Source organism: Symphodus melops, assembly GCF_947650265.1.
Source record: "Symphodus melops genome assembly, chromosome: 5".
Classification (NCBI taxonomy): domain Eukaryota; kingdom Metazoa; phylum Chordata; class Actinopteri; order Labriformes; family Labridae; genus Symphodus; species Symphodus melops.
Window position 1 is genome coordinate 26,599,144 of NC_136695.1, and position 18,867 is coordinate 26,618,010.

General features: G+C 39.8%; 3 protein-coding genes across 5 annotated transcripts in view; 1 reads left to right on the plus strand and 2 right to left on the minus strand.

Annotated features, from left to right (window-relative positions):
* The window catches only part of scn1ba (sodium channel, voltage-gated, type I, beta a), an 85,093-nt gene extending 77,566 nt beyond the window's left edge, over positions 1-7,527 (plus strand). The window contains exon 7 of the transcript XR_013779173.1: positions 7,518-7,527. The gene's annotated coding sequence lies outside the window, so the exon portion shown is untranslated. The remainder of the gene's footprint in view (positions 1-7,517) is intronic.
* The window catches only part of LOC306824660 (uncharacterized protein), a 106,790-nt gene that overhangs the window by 13,650 nt on the left and 74,273 nt on the right, over positions 1-18,867 (minus strand). The window contains exons 54-59 of the mRNA XM_079344864.1: positions 17,443-17,487; positions 17,306-17,353; positions 4,157-4,204; positions 3,125-3,375; positions 489-765; positions 31-62 (exon numbers count right to left, since the gene is read on the minus strand). Coding sequence (XP_079200990.1) covers positions 31-62; positions 489-765; positions 3,125-3,375; positions 4,157-4,204; positions 17,306-17,353; positions 17,443-17,487 — 701 coding nt within the window. The remainder of the gene's footprint in view (positions 1-30; positions 63-488; positions 766-3,124; positions 3,376-4,156; positions 4,205-17,305; positions 17,354-17,442; positions 17,488-18,867) is intronic.
* Positions 9,386-18,867, minus strand: part of LOC306824669 (apoptosis-associated speck-like protein containing a CARD) — a 30,256-nt gene continuing 20,774 nt past the window's right edge. The window contains exons 1-4 of one of the 3 annotated variants that reach the window (XM_079344885.1): positions 12,396-14,532; positions 11,742-11,786; positions 11,534-11,652; positions 9,386-10,480 (exon numbers count right to left, since the gene is read on the minus strand). In XM_079344885.1, the coding sequence (XP_079201011.1) occupies positions 11,585-11,652; positions 11,742-11,786; positions 12,396-12,723 (441 nt within the window). In that variant the 5' untranslated portion in view covers positions 12,724-14,532 and the 3' untranslated portion in view covers positions 9,386-10,480; positions 11,534-11,584. Of the gene's footprint in view, positions 10,481-11,533; positions 11,653-11,741; positions 11,787-12,395; positions 14,537-18,867 lie in introns of those variants that run through there. The other 2 variants (XM_079344887.1, XM_079344886.1) reach the window with 2 other exon arrangements.

Here is an 18,867-nt window from a genome sequence, read left to right on the forward strand (position 1 = left end):
TGTAAAGTCAGAGTGATGTGACATACTCACCCTCTGCGTCAGTGAAAGCTGCTCTTCATCTTCTGAGGAAAAAACAAAACAAAACCACTTTGATTCCTACACCACCTTTATGTACATTTAAAACACAAAGACAACAAAGCCTAATCATCAGTGGATCAATATGCAAACTAAATAAAGACTTGACAACAATTTTAATTAGTTCATGGTTTTTTTTTCTTTCATTAATGACATTGTAGCTTTAAATCTTTGTAGCTTTGTAGATAATATAACACAGAGCACTCTTTGTCTTGACATTACGTCTGTTATGAATTGGTGCTATACAAATAAAGATGTATTAATATATTAATGCAATAATCCCAAAAGTTAAAAAATCTAATCAAAACATTGTTTGCACACTGTTGTGTTCTCCTAATTCATTTCAATATAAGACTCTTAAAATGCCCTGATTGTAATGTGTGAAGGTTTTGTGTTTGTCTCTTTTGTCTAACCTTTGGACTCCTGTCTGCTGTCAAGCAATCTCTGTACGAGATCAGTCCTCCTCATCTTCTTCAAGATATTTTTGGTCAACTTCACACTCTCCTTTCTGTAACGCTTCACCATCAGCTCCACTATTTCCTCCACTATTTCCTCCGGGTCTGTTGGTTTTAGATGGAGGTCTGATCGGAGGGGGACACCTTTCTCCAATTCAACATGGAGGCAGAAATCTTCAAGCTCCTCAGAACTCAAATGTCTCAATGTTGTAAACAGTAGCCACTGTGTCCTCATCTTTTCAAGCCGCAGAAAAAAGAGAATAATTTATTAATAAATAATAATATGTAACCCTGACTGTTGTGGTAAATACGTTTTTTTGTCACACAGCGGTGAGGGGTGTCTTGTCATGATTTGTCTTTCTTGTGAATTTCATGTTTTATTTTGAAAAGTAATACTCCTCTCGTTTCAGGTCACTTGCTCTTCCTCTTGTGTCACCGGTCTGATGTCTCTCCTGATCCCTGATTGTTTTCACCTGTTGCTCGTTACCCTCATATTTCTTATAGTCTGCGTCTCCCTTTGTTCTCTGCTGGAGTGTCTTGTTTTACATGTACCTCCAGCATCTCATCACAGTCCTCGTCAAGATCCAGTCTTTGTTCAGTATTTCTAGTTTTTGCATTTTTGCCTCTCAAGGAGAGTGATTTTTTTTTTGTAAGTTTTGTTAATGTTTTCATAGCCTTTGTCTCCTGCTGTATGCAGCGATTTTTGTTTTGTTTATTGTGTTAGAGTTATACTTTTCATAGCCTTAGTTTCCTGCCTTATGCAGTAGTTTTCATTTCTTGACAGTATTTTAGTTGAAGAGATTAGGGTTTTTTATAGTTTTTATAGCCTTTCCCTTCCTGCCTCATGCAGTGATTTTGTGTTTGATACTTCCTAACCTGCCTTTTTTTGCAGTGATTTTGGTTTTCTAGAGTTTTGCTTTATTTTATGATTCAGGTTTTCATGGCCCTTTTTTTTCTTCACTCGGCCTTGTGGTCATTTGCGTTCTAGAACAATAAAGCATTTTTTATACGTTCTCTGCACTTGAGTCCTCCCCTTTGTTTAGGCCTGACATTTTTATTTTGCATAGATTAAAGTATTCTTAAACCTAAAAACTTGTGTCCCAGATTTCAACTAGTGCTGCTCCAGATTATACAATGCACACATTCTGTCACAAAGAAATATTTGGGCCATTTCATATATACGTACAATATCTGAGAAATGTCTTTTGACTTAATGTTATGTGCCAGTGTGTGTTCTCTCTCTCTCTCTCCCTCTCTCTCTCTCCTGTTGCTCTGCAGGTTGGTGCTCTCCCTTCTACAACTGGTGATGTAGCTCACCTGATGTCAAATAGCAATCAAAGCAGGAGAAAAGAGAGCGCAGGTTATGGAGTAATTGTGTTGAAGCTGAGCTTGACTGGCTGCTTCAGTGGAAGACGGGTGTTGCTGCCATAGTTCATAGTTCCTTAAAGGATTTTGTGTTGGAGTTTCATTTTGTCAGCTTTTGGCTTCTCTTTAGTTGTTTTGATAGAGGCGACAGAATTTAGTTAAATTGTGTAAACGTTTTTAAGTTGGTTATAAATTGTTTGTTTTCGAAATACTGTGTTTTTTTCAACATTCACAGTTTTTAATTTTTATTGTTACACTCCTCATCCCCGAGCCATGTTGGGGAAACGTGATACTTACCAAGCAGAATCCTCGGGTATTTCATAATGACCTTATGTGTCGACAATATGCACTGACTTCATACGTGTAGGAGCCATAAATGAGGTAATGGGGCCTGTCACTCACGACTGGGTGGTGACGTGCAGGGTTCGAGATCACGTGTTCACGGGCGGAGTTTTTATAAGGCTCACCTCCTTTTTTTGTGAATCGGAAAAGTTGTAGTAGAGAGAGGGGGTCGGGGGTTGCCGTAGTTTTTGTTGACCGTTCGCTTCATTCATTCAGCACTGGAATACATCCATAAACGTGTACACTGATCTGCAATGTACTGTATGTGAATCAACGACACTCTTTTAATTAAATGCCACAAAACTGCATTTGGTTGAAGTCTGTGATTCTGTGATAGCAGAGCAGCGCGTCATACAAATAAACCGAACCCGGGGTTTTCCTCTCCAGCGACAATCGGGCTTGGAGTCGCTACAATATGGAAATATGTTACAGAAGTTGATTTTTTACCCAATGTCCAACATTAATCAATTGTCCATCCTAGTTCTAAAACTGGTGCTCCATGTCTGAATGATGAAATAGGCCTAAAAATAACATCTGTACATTTTTCATCATTACTTAAATGCGGATTGCACAATGTGTTCACTATCAAGATAGTAAAATTATAGTGCTAGTTGATGTATTTTGAAACTCTATATAGATGAAAATCGGATTATAGGTTATATAATAGTTTTCTGAATAGTCACAGTTCAGGATGCATTTGTAGTGTGCAGTATTTGCATGTGCCTCCAAATCAAACCCAATTAGCATGGATTACCAGTAATTGAAGACATTTTTCACCTAGAATTAAAGTCAGCAAAATGAAAAGAGTTACATGTTTGGTGATGGTGAAATCTCAGCAAGTGCAGAGTTAATTATACTCTTATATGTTGTATACTGTTAGAACCTACATTGAGGTCGTCAATGAGAAATTTCTCTTGTCTCTGAAGGATTTCGTAGAGGATATCTTTGCTGGCAGAAACATCTTTCAGGCCACTGGAGAAGAGCTCTCTCATCTTCACCTGAGAGGTGGGCAGAACTCGGATCGTTTCGTAACTCTCTTGTTGGAGGACACCTTTCTCGAGGAGATAATCCAGAATGGGATCCACGTAGCTCACTCTCTTGATGAGCTGGTGTTTATGTTTATCCACAAAGTGTTGGTCTGAGAGAAAGGAGAATAAAAACAACCAAGGACTGTTTGTAGTTTGAGATAACATAAAGCCAGCTTGATCACTTCTGCAGAAAATAGTTGGCATATCTTAAAAACCCCTAAAATTAGGTCTTAGACATGAATTCTTTGTAATCAGCAGACACCTACTTCACAAGTTGAACAAAAAAAGAGAAAGTAAATGTGATGTGTAGAAGCTTAAGAGAAAAGGACCTCTCTTCTCATTTCACTCACTACCTTTGTAAAATGAACTGTATACAAAAAGCACACGTTGTCAAAATGACTTCACTCACTACTCCATCAGCATTCTGCCTGTGCTCATCTATCCTGGTTAAACTGATGTAATGGTGGTCATTGTCGAACCCAGGAAGCTCCGCCCTCATGAATGTTTGATCGATTATTTAACACAAAATGAAACTGTGATTGACTGAACTAACGTCAAGCCGTATCTTCAAGTAGTGACTGGGTCCATGAACTCATCAGACAATCAGACCAGCTTCAATAATACAGCAAGACGTTTACTTGTTGAGAGTAAAATAGTTACCTCCAGTTATTAGAGCCCGACCGATTGATCTACCAGCTGATAATCATTTTATCTCTGATATGCGCCCATATCACTAGATTTATTAACCAGTCAGATAGTATTTAATGTAAGTATCATTGTTTTACACAAGCAGTTCTCTTTCACTCAAGGAAATCTATCTATATCGAATTACAAAGTGACCTCTACAGTCAGATACTGAATGATTTGATCTTGTAAAACATGTCCTCCTACCGCCTGATGTGGTATCTGCACCAGTTGCTCCGCCTGAGGGTCTTGCAGCTAAAAACAAAAAGAATGAAGAAAAGGATTGGATTTGGTTTAGACTTTTTCTTCCACCAGGACAAACTGAAAACAGGAAAACAACTCACTGTCGCTGGTCCCGGCTTTTGAGTCAAGTCCAGCTGTCACTTTAACTGCAATAAAAGAAGGACACCGTGTTAGCATGTGATGGAAACAAAACAAGCCTAGCTGTGAGGTCTGTAAATCTCTTCCTCAAACACAGATGATGCTGTAGAGAGTCCCGTTTGTTCATGATGGACCTTCCAGGACCGAATTACGAACATTTACTTTAATGACCTTTTCATGGCAAATTGATTGTTTTCATTTTTGAATTACCAATGTAAGAGTTGTCAAAGATGTTGTTGCTTGTTTTGCCTGTATTGACAGGACAGCTGAAGAGACGTCGAAATGCATCGCAGGTCTGACTCCGAGCTTGGAGTTGCACCATCAGTCAATTTCTCAAGAAAGATTTATGTATTTTTTGCCAGATTTCCACTGTGACATCACAAGAAGAGCAAATTTGAAACAGTATATTTTTCGGTGTTGTAAGACAGACCACAAAAAAAAGGACTGGATGGATTTATTTCACATGTGTGGGTAATATATGTCCCCTTTAAGTTCAGATGTTCATAGGATTTTAAATACTTAAAGAACATATATGTTAAAAACATAATTACGAATTCATTAAAAGATGTGTGTCATGGTTTGGTTTCTGTATTTAATCTTGTTTTAGTTTTCATTATTTCCCTCGTGTTCTGTGTATGTATGATTCCTAGTGTGGTTTACCTTAGTCCTTAGTGTGTTTCCCTGTATCCTGGTGTTCTTCTATGTTGTCTGTAGGCTTGTTTTCCTGTTACTTGTGTTCTTAGTTTGGTGTTTAATGTTTCCTAGTCTTGTTTTAAGTGTTTCCTGTTTAATTTTGTAATATCTTGTTTTAGTTCATGTCTTTTCATTGTCAGGTTTTACTTTGTACTTGTCCTCAGTGTTCTGGTCTGGTGTTTTTTGTTCCTTGCGTTTCCCGCCTTTGTGATTACCCTGATGTTCCTCACCTGTCTCGTTAGTCTCACCTGCGTCTGATTACCTCTTGTCTATTTAGTCTCTGTGTTTGCCTCAGTTCATTGTCTTATGTCTATGTCTTGTGCAGCCTGTTGGTGTGTTTCTCCTCGTGGTTTTTGGATTTTGGTTTTAGTTTTGAGTAAGTTTTTTCCTTTTGTTTAATAAATTTTCTCTATTTTCTGCAATTGGGTCCTCCTCCCTGTTTTCCTGAGAATCAGGGTTTCCATCAGGATTAGAAGAAAATAAAGAGGTTAAACTGGAAGTAGAACCATCACGACCAACATCATTTAGACTGAATCAATGGAAATATAGGAGGGAATACACATTGGACTAAAGACTTTGACAATGACTGAAATATCACATGTAATTCTTGATATAAAAATCCTATACATGTACAATCCTATACAAATCGCATACATTTGAACGTTTCTAAGCAGGAAATGAAAGCCCCTGCTTTGCATGGAGAAATTCTCCTGGTGGTGAAAGTAAAGTAAAGTGAAAGTAAAAAGGGAGCGGGCTGTTTCAAAAAGGATAGGCCTACTTTAATATGTGATTTACACTATAATGTGTATGATTGCACAAAATATAAATACAAATATAATAAATTGTTGCTTAACGTTTTTAATTGTTGCACTTTAACCCCTTCGGACCCTGCGTCCATTGGAATGGACATGACATATTTCTGTCTTTAAACCAATAAATACTCTGTAATTGGATGAGGTCAGCACTGCTGGTTACTAACTGGGTCCTGATTATCCAATCACAATCATGTCATGACTTTGAGCATGCTCTGAGAGAGTGTCAGACCTCTGACAAGACAAGCATGGTGGAGCAGCTCCAGAGAGGGAGGCGCAAGTGCCCATTTTCAGTCAAAAATATACATTTATGTTCATGCTGGCCAAAAAAACTTTCTGTCAGTATAATTTTAACTGTTACAAGTAATAATATATGAAGTTATTTTGAACATATATCATGTATTTAATTTACAGGATTTTTTCAAAGTCTGATGTCCATTGCAATGGACAGCAGTAGTTGGGCGAGTTAAGCTAACACCCAAATGTTAGGTGTTAGAATATAAAGAAAAAGCATACTTGTAAGCTTTTCATTGGTAAAGCATGATGCCATGGTTCAGTTATTCATAATTATGCAATTTTTAATATATATTTTTTGTACATAATGTTCTTGTAGAGCAGGGGTAGCCAATCCTGGTCCTTGCGGGCTACTATCCTGCATGTTTTAGATGTCTCCCTCTTCCAACACACCTGATTCAAATGATTATCTCATCATCAAGCCCTGCAGAAGCCTGATAATGATCCTGATCATTTGAATCAGGTGTGTTGGAAGAAAGAGACATCTAAAACATGCAGGATAGTAGCCCTCGAGGACCAGGGTTGGATACCCCTGTTGTAGAGTATAAAGTCAAAGAATTCCTTGAACGTCTCGTAAGGAGGGTGCCCCATGCTGTCAGATGGTTTGTTAGATAGCTGGGGGTGGCTCTGCAGGACTGTGTCCCAGGTGTGGGAAAGTTGGTATGTTCCTTCATCCCGGTTTGCAGTCCTTGGTGCCCGTTTTCCACCGTCTCTTTGATCCACCGGTGGAACTTGTTGCTTTCTGTCCATATGACCTTGGCCACATCCCAGTCCATTAGATGGTTCTCTCTCTTGCAGTGGTCTGAAATGGCTGATTTCAGCTTCTCCTGCATTACTTTCATTCAAGAATGATAGGCTACTGATGACTCAAGAATGAAAGCAATGCAGGAGAATCTGAAATCAGCCATTTCAGGCCACTGCAAGAGGGAGAATCGGGAAACGTGCACCAAGGACTGCAAACCGGGATGAAAGGTCATAGCAACTTTCCCCACACCTGCGATACAGTCCTGCAGAGCCACCCCCAGCTGTCTAACAAACCATCAGACATCAGGGGGCACCCCCCCCCCCCCCCCCCACCCCCTGCCATCCCATCATGATCATGTCAGGTGGGATGGCAAAATCTACATAAATCAGCACAGACGAGGTCACAACAACATCACGTGACACCCCCGATGAAGGCTGCAGTAGCCGAAACTGGTCAGGTAAAACAATTTCACCTTCCTGGCCTTTAAAAACAAACATTACTATAAGATATCATCAGTAGGCCTAATGAACCTCTTTAGTACACACCGAAACCACTTCAAACTGCACATTAAAATACATGAAAATTAAAATACATGAAATATCCACAAGCTGACGTCTTCTCCAGCATAAGTTCCATTTTCTAGTATTTTAAAGTAAAATAACTATGTTATCAGCCTCCTATAAAAAGTATGGTGTTGTATGGTATGTGTTAGAAGTTCAATGATATTTATGAGATTTTACGCCCATATTGTCGTGGCGTCCATTGGAATGGACATGAAAAAATTCTTATAAAAAAATGAGTTGGCAAAAATTTATTTTTTCCACTTTGTTTTTATGTTGGAAGGGAGTCAGAATCATTGTATAAATTTTTTTTTTGCCCAGCAGAAAAAATGCGGGTCTGAAGGGGTTAAACATCCTGCAGAGGAAACACAACCTCATTTTTTATCTGCATGAAACCCGTTAGGTTGTCACATATTTACCGAGTTCCTTGGCTTCATCCTCGCAGTTCACTTCTTTCAACAACTCCACAGCCACCTTTACAGCTCCATTCTCGGTAAAAGTAGAAACCAAGACTTCTGCGATGTCTAAGAAGTGTTTTCCCTCCACTTGACTGCTCCGGACGCGCGGCTCCTCCCTGCGATCCAACAGCTTGCTGCAAAACTTTTTAAAGTCAGATTCTGACAGATTCTCCAGCATGTCTGCTAAAGCAGCTTTCTTGGTTTTGGGGGGCATTTTTCACTAAGAGGTCCCCCCACGTCTCCTGTGGCCTACTGATTGTCTACAACTAGCCCACTTCTGTCCGGAACAGATCTGTCCTCTCTATAGAGACAATCGAAAACATCAGGAAGGAAATGGTGCTTTCAAGTGCTGTAGAAAATGTGAGGATCATTTCAATAGAAGGGATGAAATGACCCCCATTACAAAGATTGGTACAAGTAGTCAGTGTAAGAATTAGGAAAAACAAATGTAATAAAGCAATGGTTTCGAGAGTAACTGAGAGTTGATTGATTTGACAGCATCTTAATATAGTGAAGGCATGGCCATTATACAAAGGGTAAAATGGTGTCTGTCAGTAGTCTGTAGGGAGTTGAGTTTGGACTTTAAGTTCAGCTGTGTAACAGAGTAATGACAGGTAGGACAGGGGTCACCACGAGCCACAAAACAACTCTACTGTAGCCTTGAAACATTCAGGAAATCTGACACTCTGTATTTGTTGTTATATATTACATATGTTCATTATAAATATGTTTGTTATTTTATACATTTATATATCTATGCTCTTTAACATTGAACTTCGGGATGTTTGAATTTTACACGGCTGATCTTATAATTCTGTGTTAAATGATGGTTGTAAACCAGTTTAAATGTGAATTATCGCCCCATATTGAACCAGAACAAGACAGACATGGTAAAACATTTTTTTAAATAGAATAAAAACCTGGATAAGCACTTAATTTCTGTCTTTTTTCTCTTTATTGCTTGTTTCTTTAAAACATTGAATTCACTCATTCATAGTATATTTATCTGCTTTTTGTAATCATAACGATGAGCATGGTCTTTTTACCTGCTATTTTGTAATGTAACAAATAATAAGGTCCTTCACCTGCTTTTTGTAAAGTGTCTTGAGATAACACTCATTATGAATTAACGCTATACAAATAAACATTGATTGATATGTTCTACACAGTTTTATTTGTCAGTGCTGCACGATGTCGGTCGCGCCATACTGTCTGATCAAGGTGTCTGGGAGAAGATGTCCAGGATGCGCCGACTCATCAGGAGTATGTCCAGACCTTGTCAGGAGTCCAAAGATTATACCGACTGAGTCAAATTAAGAGGTGTTGTCATGAAAGTCAGAGTTCACACAAGTTGACTAAGGCTGGGATTTCAGTATGAATTCATTGATCAACTTCTGATGTGTGATTTAAGTGTTAATTGGTTTTTAGTGATTGTGTATTTTAAATGTCTTAAACTTAATGGGCAAAATGATAAAATACAAATTTTACACACGTTTAAATTAAAGTTTATTTTAAATTACAGTATATCCCATCTCTTAAAAAGGACACAAATAAATGAGCAGCACACATTGCCATCAGATTACCCTCCATTGAAAACTAAGTATCCTATATAGTGTAGGGAAACAGTTCAGATTAGACTATAAAACATGCCAATGTACTTTTTGATCAATGCCTAAGGAGTCAAACTATTTAAACAATATGTCTCATCTCTTTGGGTATTAAGAGCACTTTTTGTACAGCTTGGCTGGACCTTCAGTCCTAAACATGTTTCCATTAATACTGTACATAAACATGACAGTAATATTTAAAGAAGCTTGGATACTTTCAAACATCTTCTGTTAGATCAAATGCCAAAAAACACTTTTTCAGTAGCTGCATTCAGTAGATATACATGGTGAAAAGAAGTACCAAGTATCATCTTCTCCACAGAGTTTAAATGTAATCTTTACACACAACAAGAAATGCAAGAAAAATAGACTTCATATAAAACATGTTTTGTAAAACGTTAAAAACAAAGTGTGCATGATAGTCAAAGTTAAAATGTGGATTTACATTTGAACAGTGTTGAAGAACTCGACTGGTCTAAAGACCATTTTTTAGACTTCTCGATCTCATCACAAGAAGCATTTCGACTTGTTCTGGACTCCACATTTTAAATCAGGACCAGTCAAGACCACCACAAAGCAATTTTCAAAAGTCACTACCTTGATTTCTAAAAGAACAAACAACTTCAATTCATTTGTTGGTTGATTAGTTTTTCCCCCGGGTTACGACTAAATTAGTGACATGCCCGCTGCACACGAGATATTAATCAGCTACTACAGCCACATGTCCGATGTGTCCTGAGGGAGGACACTTAACCCCATAGTTGCTCGCTTTGCTGGGGGTGTGATGAGGTGTTAAAGTAGTTTGACTATTTACAGCTTCTTGCTCTTTAGATCAGCAACAAGATATGGATCCACCTTCTTCAGGCCTTTGTAGAAGACGTCTTTTGCTGCTTGTCCTCCGGCTTTTAGGGGACCACTAAAGAGTTTCCTCATTTTGTCCTGAATGTTTGTTAAAGCTCTTATTTGTTGTGGTTGAAGATCCTTTAAGGGGAGAGGAAGAAACAAGAAAAGGACTCATAACTGACTCATTAAAAATAATACAAAAAGCAGCTTTAGTCAGTTCGAGTCATTTTGTGAATAAAATAAAACATGGCACCATCTCAATATCTTAAAAATCAACTCAAATGGAGCTCAGCGTAAGTTCAGACAGGAAGACTGGTGTTATTCTTTCATTCATTCACCTCTTCATTCATTCTTAAACCACACCCCCTAATACCACCTGTATCTCTCTCTGGCAAGCAGCTGATCATGGGCGTGTATCATCCTGGAATTAACCAACCAGACTCTGCCACGACCTTTCTCTACCAATCAATGGCTTGCTGTCAATAGTTTAAAAACTCTCTCTCTTCCAGTCATCCTGTAGCTGCAGGCATACGCCGCAACCCTCCTCCACCCCAGTCACCTCCTTCCAGCTCAGCAGAGTCCAGGCCCCATCTGAAACCCACTCCTCTTCTCAGCCTCCATCCTTTTCACCACCACCAGTGTCTAGACTCCATAGGGGGGCATCCTATCCCGCGTCGGCCTCACTACCCCTCAGAGCTCATGAAGTCGTCATGACGGAGTCTAGCCCCCAAAAGACTTTGCACATTTCATTCTACAATTGTTGCACATTTCATTGTAATAAATAATAATATTTTCGAGTCATCAGGCTCAAGTCCAAGTGGAGTCACGAGTCATTGCTGTTAAAGTCCAAGTCGAGTTGCAAGTCTTTAATGATTTTGTCAAATCGAGTCCAAAGTTATAAAATCCGTTGAACACCTCTGGATAGATGACACTGAGGTAAAGTTAGAAAGATATTCACTTCACACCTCTTGATAGATGATAGCCTCCGTAACCCACTTAAATGAGTCAACTGTTTAACCTGAATACAGTTCGTCTCGTAAAGATGAAAGTAAATCAAAAGAAAAGTGTGCTGACTCACGTCCGCGTTTAAGAGACAATTAAAAATCGATGACTTCTTCATTAACTGAACCATGAAGGTGCATGACAGGCTTTGTTCATTTTTCTAATGTTCAGGAGTTGACAAATACTCACCTTGTGTCTTTCTTTGCACACGTCAAATGTTTTAGTAGCCTAATGATCAACTCAGGTTCCGGCAAGATGGCGGACTGATGTTGTATCTGCACCAGTTGCTCCGCCTGAGGGTCTTCCAGCTAAAAACAAAAAGAATGAAGAAAAGGATTGGATTTGGTTTAGACTTTTTCTTCCACCAGGACAAATTGAAAACAGGAAAACAACTCACTGTCGCTGGTCCCGGCTTTTGAGTCAAGTCCAGCTGTCACTTTAACTGCAATAAAAGAAGGACACAGTGTTAGTATGTGATGGAAACAAAACAAACATAACTGTGAGGTCTGTAAATCTGATCCTCAAACACAGATGATGCTGCAGAGCAGGGGTCTCCAACCTTCCTTCATCTGAGAGCGATTTTGAAAAAATTGGCCAAGAGCTACTTTTATTTGTTGAACTCAAATTGCGCTCAGGCAATGCTTATCAATAATCTTGAATTCACATCAAGGTCCAAGAAAGAAGATTTTACACTTCTTATTGTGACACATAGTAAGATGTGTTCCTGAAAATTCAAGAAAATATTACTTTTACACTTGTTTTTTATGGGCCAAATAACCGAATACTGGGAAGAGGTGCATTTACTGTAGTCGGATTTATTTTTTACACAGTCGGTCAACCTATCAGCAAGCTGCCTGTAGGAGACCCCTGTGGAGAATCCCGTCTCTTCATGGTGGACCCCCAGGACCGAATAAAGAGCTTTTACTTGAATGACCTTTTTATGGCAACTTGATGGTTTTCATTTTTGAATGACCATGGTGTTTAACCACACTTTGCGTACTTCTTAAAAAAAAAAAGACCATGCATGTAGACAACAGGTTTGTAAACACACCCAGTGTGGCTGCTTCCTCGTTCAGGTTGATCTGCCTCAGTAAATCCAGAGTCACCTGCAGAGCTTTGGACTCTGTGAACGTTGAAACCAAAACGTCTGCCACATCCCATGGTCTCTTCTCCTCCACAGCTCTGCGGCTGACCCGAGGCTCCTCTCTGCGGTCCCTCAGCTGGTAACAAAACTTCCGATAATCCTCTTCACTCAGATCCTCCAAAGCCTTCAATATAGCCAGTTTGATAGTGGTGGGCGCCATCTGCCTGCTCGGTCCGCAGCGCTGAGGTGTGACGAGTCCGACCGCGTGACCACTGAAGACATCCCTCTGTGTCATAAGTAGACCTAGTAGAGACACGTCACGTCAAATAATGAAAACAAAAGTGTAAATTTTAAATAAGATGTGAATGTGTAAAAACAATTAAAATAAAGCAAGTTTTTCAAGCTTCTCAGTTGAAAAAAATCCTTATAGATTAATTGAATAATTGTTTTGTACAAGCTATTTTCTTTATCAACCGTAATACATTTGTTTTTCCTAATTCTTACACTGATTACTTAAATCGATTCATTTCATCCCTTCTATTGAAATGATCCTCACATTTTCTACAGCACTTGAAGGCACCATTTCCTCCCAGATGTTTACGATTGACGTATAGAGAGAACAGATCTGTTCCGGACAGAAGTAGACTAGTTGTTGACAATCAGTAGGCCACAGGAGACGTGGGGGGACCTCTTAGTGAAAAATGCCCCCCGAAACCAAGAAAGCTGCTTTAGCAGACATGCTGGAGAATCTGTCAGAATCTAACTTTAAAAAGTTTTGCAGCAAGCTGTTGGATCGCAGGGAGGAGCCGCGCGTCCGGTGCAGTCAAGTGGAGGGAAAAGACTTCTTAGACATCACAAACGTCTTGGTTTCTACTTTTACCGAGGAGGTAAAAGAGAGGAGGATGAAAAAAAGAATGGAGAGGCATATGCAGAGCTGGTGCAATGCCTGGACAAAAAAAGTTTGTCATTAGTGATGAGGGATGCTAAACAAGATGGAAGACGAGTGTTAGAGCCATTTTGTACTGTGTGTTCAGGTCATTTCCCGATTGCCACAGTAGGTGGCGTATTGGACAGCAGGAAAGGGGATAAGTAGAAGAAGAGGTAATTGTTCCTCAGGTGTGCTGCTTACCCAGGAGAAGCACACAGTTTTTGACCGCCGTTTAGAGGCTAATAATTGAACCTTTCTTTTGTTTGTTTCAACAAGTTAGTTATGGAAGTGCGTGTAAACAGTGGCTTTATTGGTGGTAGTAAATAAACACATCTTGAACAAGTCCGCAGATGTTTGATTTACAACGTGGAGCAGCCGAAGGACGACGTGTCAGTTACGAATATCCCGGTAGCAGCTCCTCACTGTGGCTTAGGTTTCTTTTCTTTTCAGTTTCAGCGAAATCAAGTCACAATAACGAGCATTGGAGATCCTTCGCGAACACTACGCTGGAAAGGACAAACCACATGTTGTGAGTCTTTATTGTGAACTTTCCTCGCTGTACAAGGCTAGCAATGAAACAGTCACTGACTATATTATTAGGGCAGAGACTATTTTCACATCGTTAAGAAGAGCGGAAGAGCAAATCAGTGATGGGCTACAGATAGCCATGGTAGTAAAGGGGCTACCCGATTCATACACGCCGTTCGTTGTGCACATCACAGACAAATGACGTTGTGACTTTCGGTGAGTTTAAAACTAAACTAAGAAGTTTTGAAAATACTGAGAAAAATGGAAGAAGTGAGTCGAATGAGGAAGATAACATTATGATGATGATTGGGGCAGCGAGACCACGCGGGAGAGGACGAGGAAAGAAAATGGACCTAGCTAATGTCGAATGTTACACGTGCTGTAAAATGGGACACATGGCGAGGGCATGTCCAGACGACACCCAAAAGAGGAGAGAGGATCGTCGGCGGGACACACCACAAAGAGGTCGAGGTCGAGGGCGCGGCCATTACCACGCCAAGCGAGCTGATGAGATGGATGGAGAATCTACATTGTTTTGTTTCAAAATGAATGACTGTCACACAGTGCAAAGAAACAAGAAAGGCCTAATGGTGGACTGTGGCGCCACATCACACATGATAAACGACGCCACAGAGTTCAAAAGATGCAAACGTCTACTTGCTGGACAGTAAGGGACGAAAAGTGAAGGCAACGCTCAAACAAGCACTTTACATCCCATCATTTCCACAGAACATCTTTTCAGTCAAAGCAGCCACAGCAAACGGAGCAGAAGTGCGTTTCAAGGATGGTGAGGACTGGCCGGTGCACAAGGATGGCACCAAGTTCGAGATGGATGTGTTGGGTAAGCTGTATTACCTTAGCACAGTAAATGATGAGAATGTTGATGAAGTGCATGTTTGCCATGATATGCATACTTGGCATAGGATACTTGGTCATTGTAATTTCGATGATGTTGCAAAACTAGAAAATGTGGTAAAAGGGATGTCAATTACTGGGAAAAATTACAAGTCCAATCACAACTGTGAAATTTGCACACAGGGCCGAAACAGGCAGGCAGACGCCAAGGCTACAACCACACTTGAGCTAGTGCACACAGATTTATGCGGTCCAATAGAAGCAGTAGGTAAAGATGGGCATAGGTATGCAATTGCATTCACTGATGATTACAGTGGGATGGTTTTTCCATACTTTATCAAAGCAAAGAATGACACGACAAAAGCTACAGAGAAATTCATTGCAGATGTAGCTCCATTTGGAAAAATCAAATGCATTCAGTCAGATAACGGTACCGAGTTTACCGGGCAAGAATTCCAGTCTCTACTTAGGCGGAATGGGATAAGGCACGAAACAAGTGCACCCTACTCGCCTCATCAGAACAGAACCGCGGAAAGAGGTTGGAGAACCTTATCTGAGATGTCGCGTTGCATGCTATTGGAGAGCAACCTCCCAAAGCTTTTATGGACTTACGCTGTACAGACAGCAGCTCAAATACGCAACAGGTGTTACAGTAGGCGGCTAGAGCAGACACCTTACTTTGTCTTCACAGGGAAAACGCTCTGGCTCTGAGTGCTATGTTTACAAGCAGGAAAAGAAGAAGCTAGACTCGAGATGCGAAAAGGGCATATTTGTAGGCTATGACAAATATAGTCCAGCATACAATGTGTAATATCAGGAAAAGTCCTCAAACATAGGCTGGTGAAATTCATCACTAAGGGCAGTGCAGACAATCAGACTCAGACAGAGAGTGACATAGGGAACGACATAGACTGTCATGATGAAGTTACACCACCAAAGGTATTAAACCAGGACCTGGAAAAGAGAGAACCAGGTGTACAGGATGTAAAAGTAGAGGAGAGTAAAGAAATTGGTCTGACTCAAGCAGACAGTGTTCAGAGAGAACATGGGGAAAGAAGATATCCTACAAGGCAGAGGAATGCCCCAGATTATTTCAAAGAATACCAATCTAAAGCTGAGTGTAATGGTGATCTTGAAAATGTAGATTATTTCTACAGGGTGGCTTATGACAGACATGGGCAAACTACGGCCCGCGGGCCACACCTGGCCCGTTGTGCATCCCTGTCTGGCCCACGCGATGCCAATCATAAATCAATACTGTATATTTAAGCCGTGCATGCAATACAACGCTTTTATTTTGAAAGGCGCTACGTTTGTATCACTTCCGTATGGACGGACGCAGTGCGCGTGCGAGTGAAGGTAAACTACGTTGCTAGCAAAGCTGCAAACCCAACAAGGGGTTTTTACAAAACGTTACACAGCCAGAGATGCAGCCGTCAGGACGAGTCGCCGGAAACGGTCAGGCCTTTTTTGACGGAGACTTTATTAAGGTGTGTTAATTGGACTCTTTTGCACTGACGGAAAAAAGGAGCACTTGACTACGTGCCACTCTCCTGACGCACTGTGAGGGGGCGGGTTGAGGACATCCCTGCAAACTTGGAGCTTCAGCTGATGGACTATGACTATAATAATTTTCAGAAGATGCTTGTCCTCTTTGTGCACAAACATTCTCAGTGATGAAGTTCAACAAATCCAAACACAGATCGTCTATCAGTGAAGAGCACCTCTCAGCTGTCATTCACAGAGCCAGATTTAAATGTCCTTGTTGAAGCCCAAGATAGAATCAGAATCAGTTTCATTGGCCAGGTATGTTTAACAAAAAAGGAATTTATTTTTGGTAGCCTGTGCTCTCTGTGTACAATTTAACATTAAATAACAATGAACTAAAAATAAACAGGTAATTAATGACTAATGTGGACAAGACTAAGAGACTGGATGAAGATATACTGGATTATTCTCACTGAAGTGAATGAATGAGATGAAAAACAATCAAAGTTATTGTTTGGACTTGTTATAAAGTTTTGCTTTGCTTGTGAAGATAACAAAGTTAAAATTTATAACTCATTTTATATCTGTTATGCACCCATATCACTACATTTATTAACCAGTCAGATAGTGTAAGTATCATTGTTATATAGAAGCAGTTCTCTTTCACCCAAGGAAATCTGTCTTGGTATTGGATTTTTTTCTCTCCCTAATAACGATATCGACCCCAAAAATTACACATCGGTTGGGCCCTTCTAATAATGTGCACTTTTTACCACAAAACACCAACCTGGCCCAATCCAAATTCCCCATGGTTGAGCCCAAATCAAAGGGTGGGGACATGAAAGTTTATACCTGCTGCTATCCTAGCCGAAGCAAACTCTTCTTACATCATAGAGGTGTAAATATTATCATCTAACCCATGAAAATAATGCATAAAGGTATATCTTCTGAACATGTAAAAATATTCCTTTATACTCATTATTAGTATGTTTCTTGAGCCTGAACTCTGTTTAGATCGGAAATGTTCAGAAATTACAAAGTGACCTTTACAGTCAAAGAGAGATACATGTCCTCCTACCGCCTGATGTGGTATCTGCACCAGTTGCTCCGCCTGAGGGTCTTGCAGCTAAAAACAAAAAGAATGAAGAAAAGGATTGGATTTGGTTTAGACTTTTTCTTCCACCATGACAAACTGAAAACAGGAAAACAACTCACTGTCGCTGGTCCCGGCTTTTGAGTCAAGTGCAGCTATCACTTTAACTGCAATAAAAGAAGGACACCGTGTTAGCATGTGATGGAAACAAAACAAGCATAACTGTGAGGTCTGTAAATCTGTTCCTCAAACACAGATGATGCTGCAGAGCAGGGGTCTCCAACCTTCCTTCATCTGAGAGCTACTTTTATTTGTTGAACTCAAATTGCGCTCAGGCAATGTTTATCAATAATCTTGAATTCACATCAAGGTCCAAGAAAGAATATTTTACACTTCTTATTGTGACACATAGTAAGATGTGTTCCTGAAAATTCAAGAAAATATTACTTTACACTTGTTTTTATGGGCCAAATAACCGAATACTGGGAAGAGGTGCATTTACTGTCGTCAGATTTATTTTTTACAAAGTCGGTCAACCTATCAGCGAGCTGCCTGTAGGAGACGCCTGTGGAGAGTCCCGTCTCTTCATGGTGGACCCCCAGGACCAAATAAAGAGCTTTTACTTGAATGAACTTTTTATGGCAAAGTGATGGTTTTCATTTTTGAATTACCAATGTAAGTGTTGTCAAAGTTGTGTCTTTGTTTTGACTGTATTGACAGGTGACACATAAAATGTGCATTCGACCCGCATCTAGAGTTGCACCTTTAGTCAATTTCTCGAGGACTGTATCCTCTGTACATGGAGCAGCCTGCCACCTTCACTGAACTAAAGTATCTACCAAATGTTTGTCAGTTTGAAGGTACATATCTCAGTCTCAATAGGTGGATTTTTAAAGTTCCAGATGTTCACAGGATTCGAAATACTCAAAGCAAGAGTCTTTTTTAAACATAATTAAGATTTAATTAAAATATATGTCAGATAAAATCACTATATGAGTGCTTCCACTGGGAATTAGTGTATTTCTGTATTCATAATCCTTGTTTGTGCAGCCACTTTTTGAGAGTCAGGGTTTGCATCAGAAGAAAATAAAGAGATTAAACTGGAAGTAGAACCATCACTACCAAGATCATTTAGACTGAATCAATGGAAATATAGGAGGGAATACACATTGGACCACAACATTTGACCACAACTATCACACGTAATTCTTTACAGGAAAAAAAACAACAACAAATACACCGTTTTTAAGGAGGAAGTGAAAGCTTCTGCTTGGGATGGGGGAAATCTCCTGGTGGTTAATCTTTGTAATAGACAATCTTGTCTGTTGTCTATTGTCTAACTGTTTGTTCTGTTTTCCTTGTTTGAATTATCCTATATGCTTGTATTTGTTTTTAACATGTGAAGTGTCTTTGAGGTTTTGAAAAGCGCTCTATAAATAAAATGCATTATTATTATTATTATTATTATTATCTATGGTTCAAGGTCAACGTGGCGTGAGAAAAAAAATGTCAATGGTTTCTCACTGTTGAAAAGTCAAAATGTCATC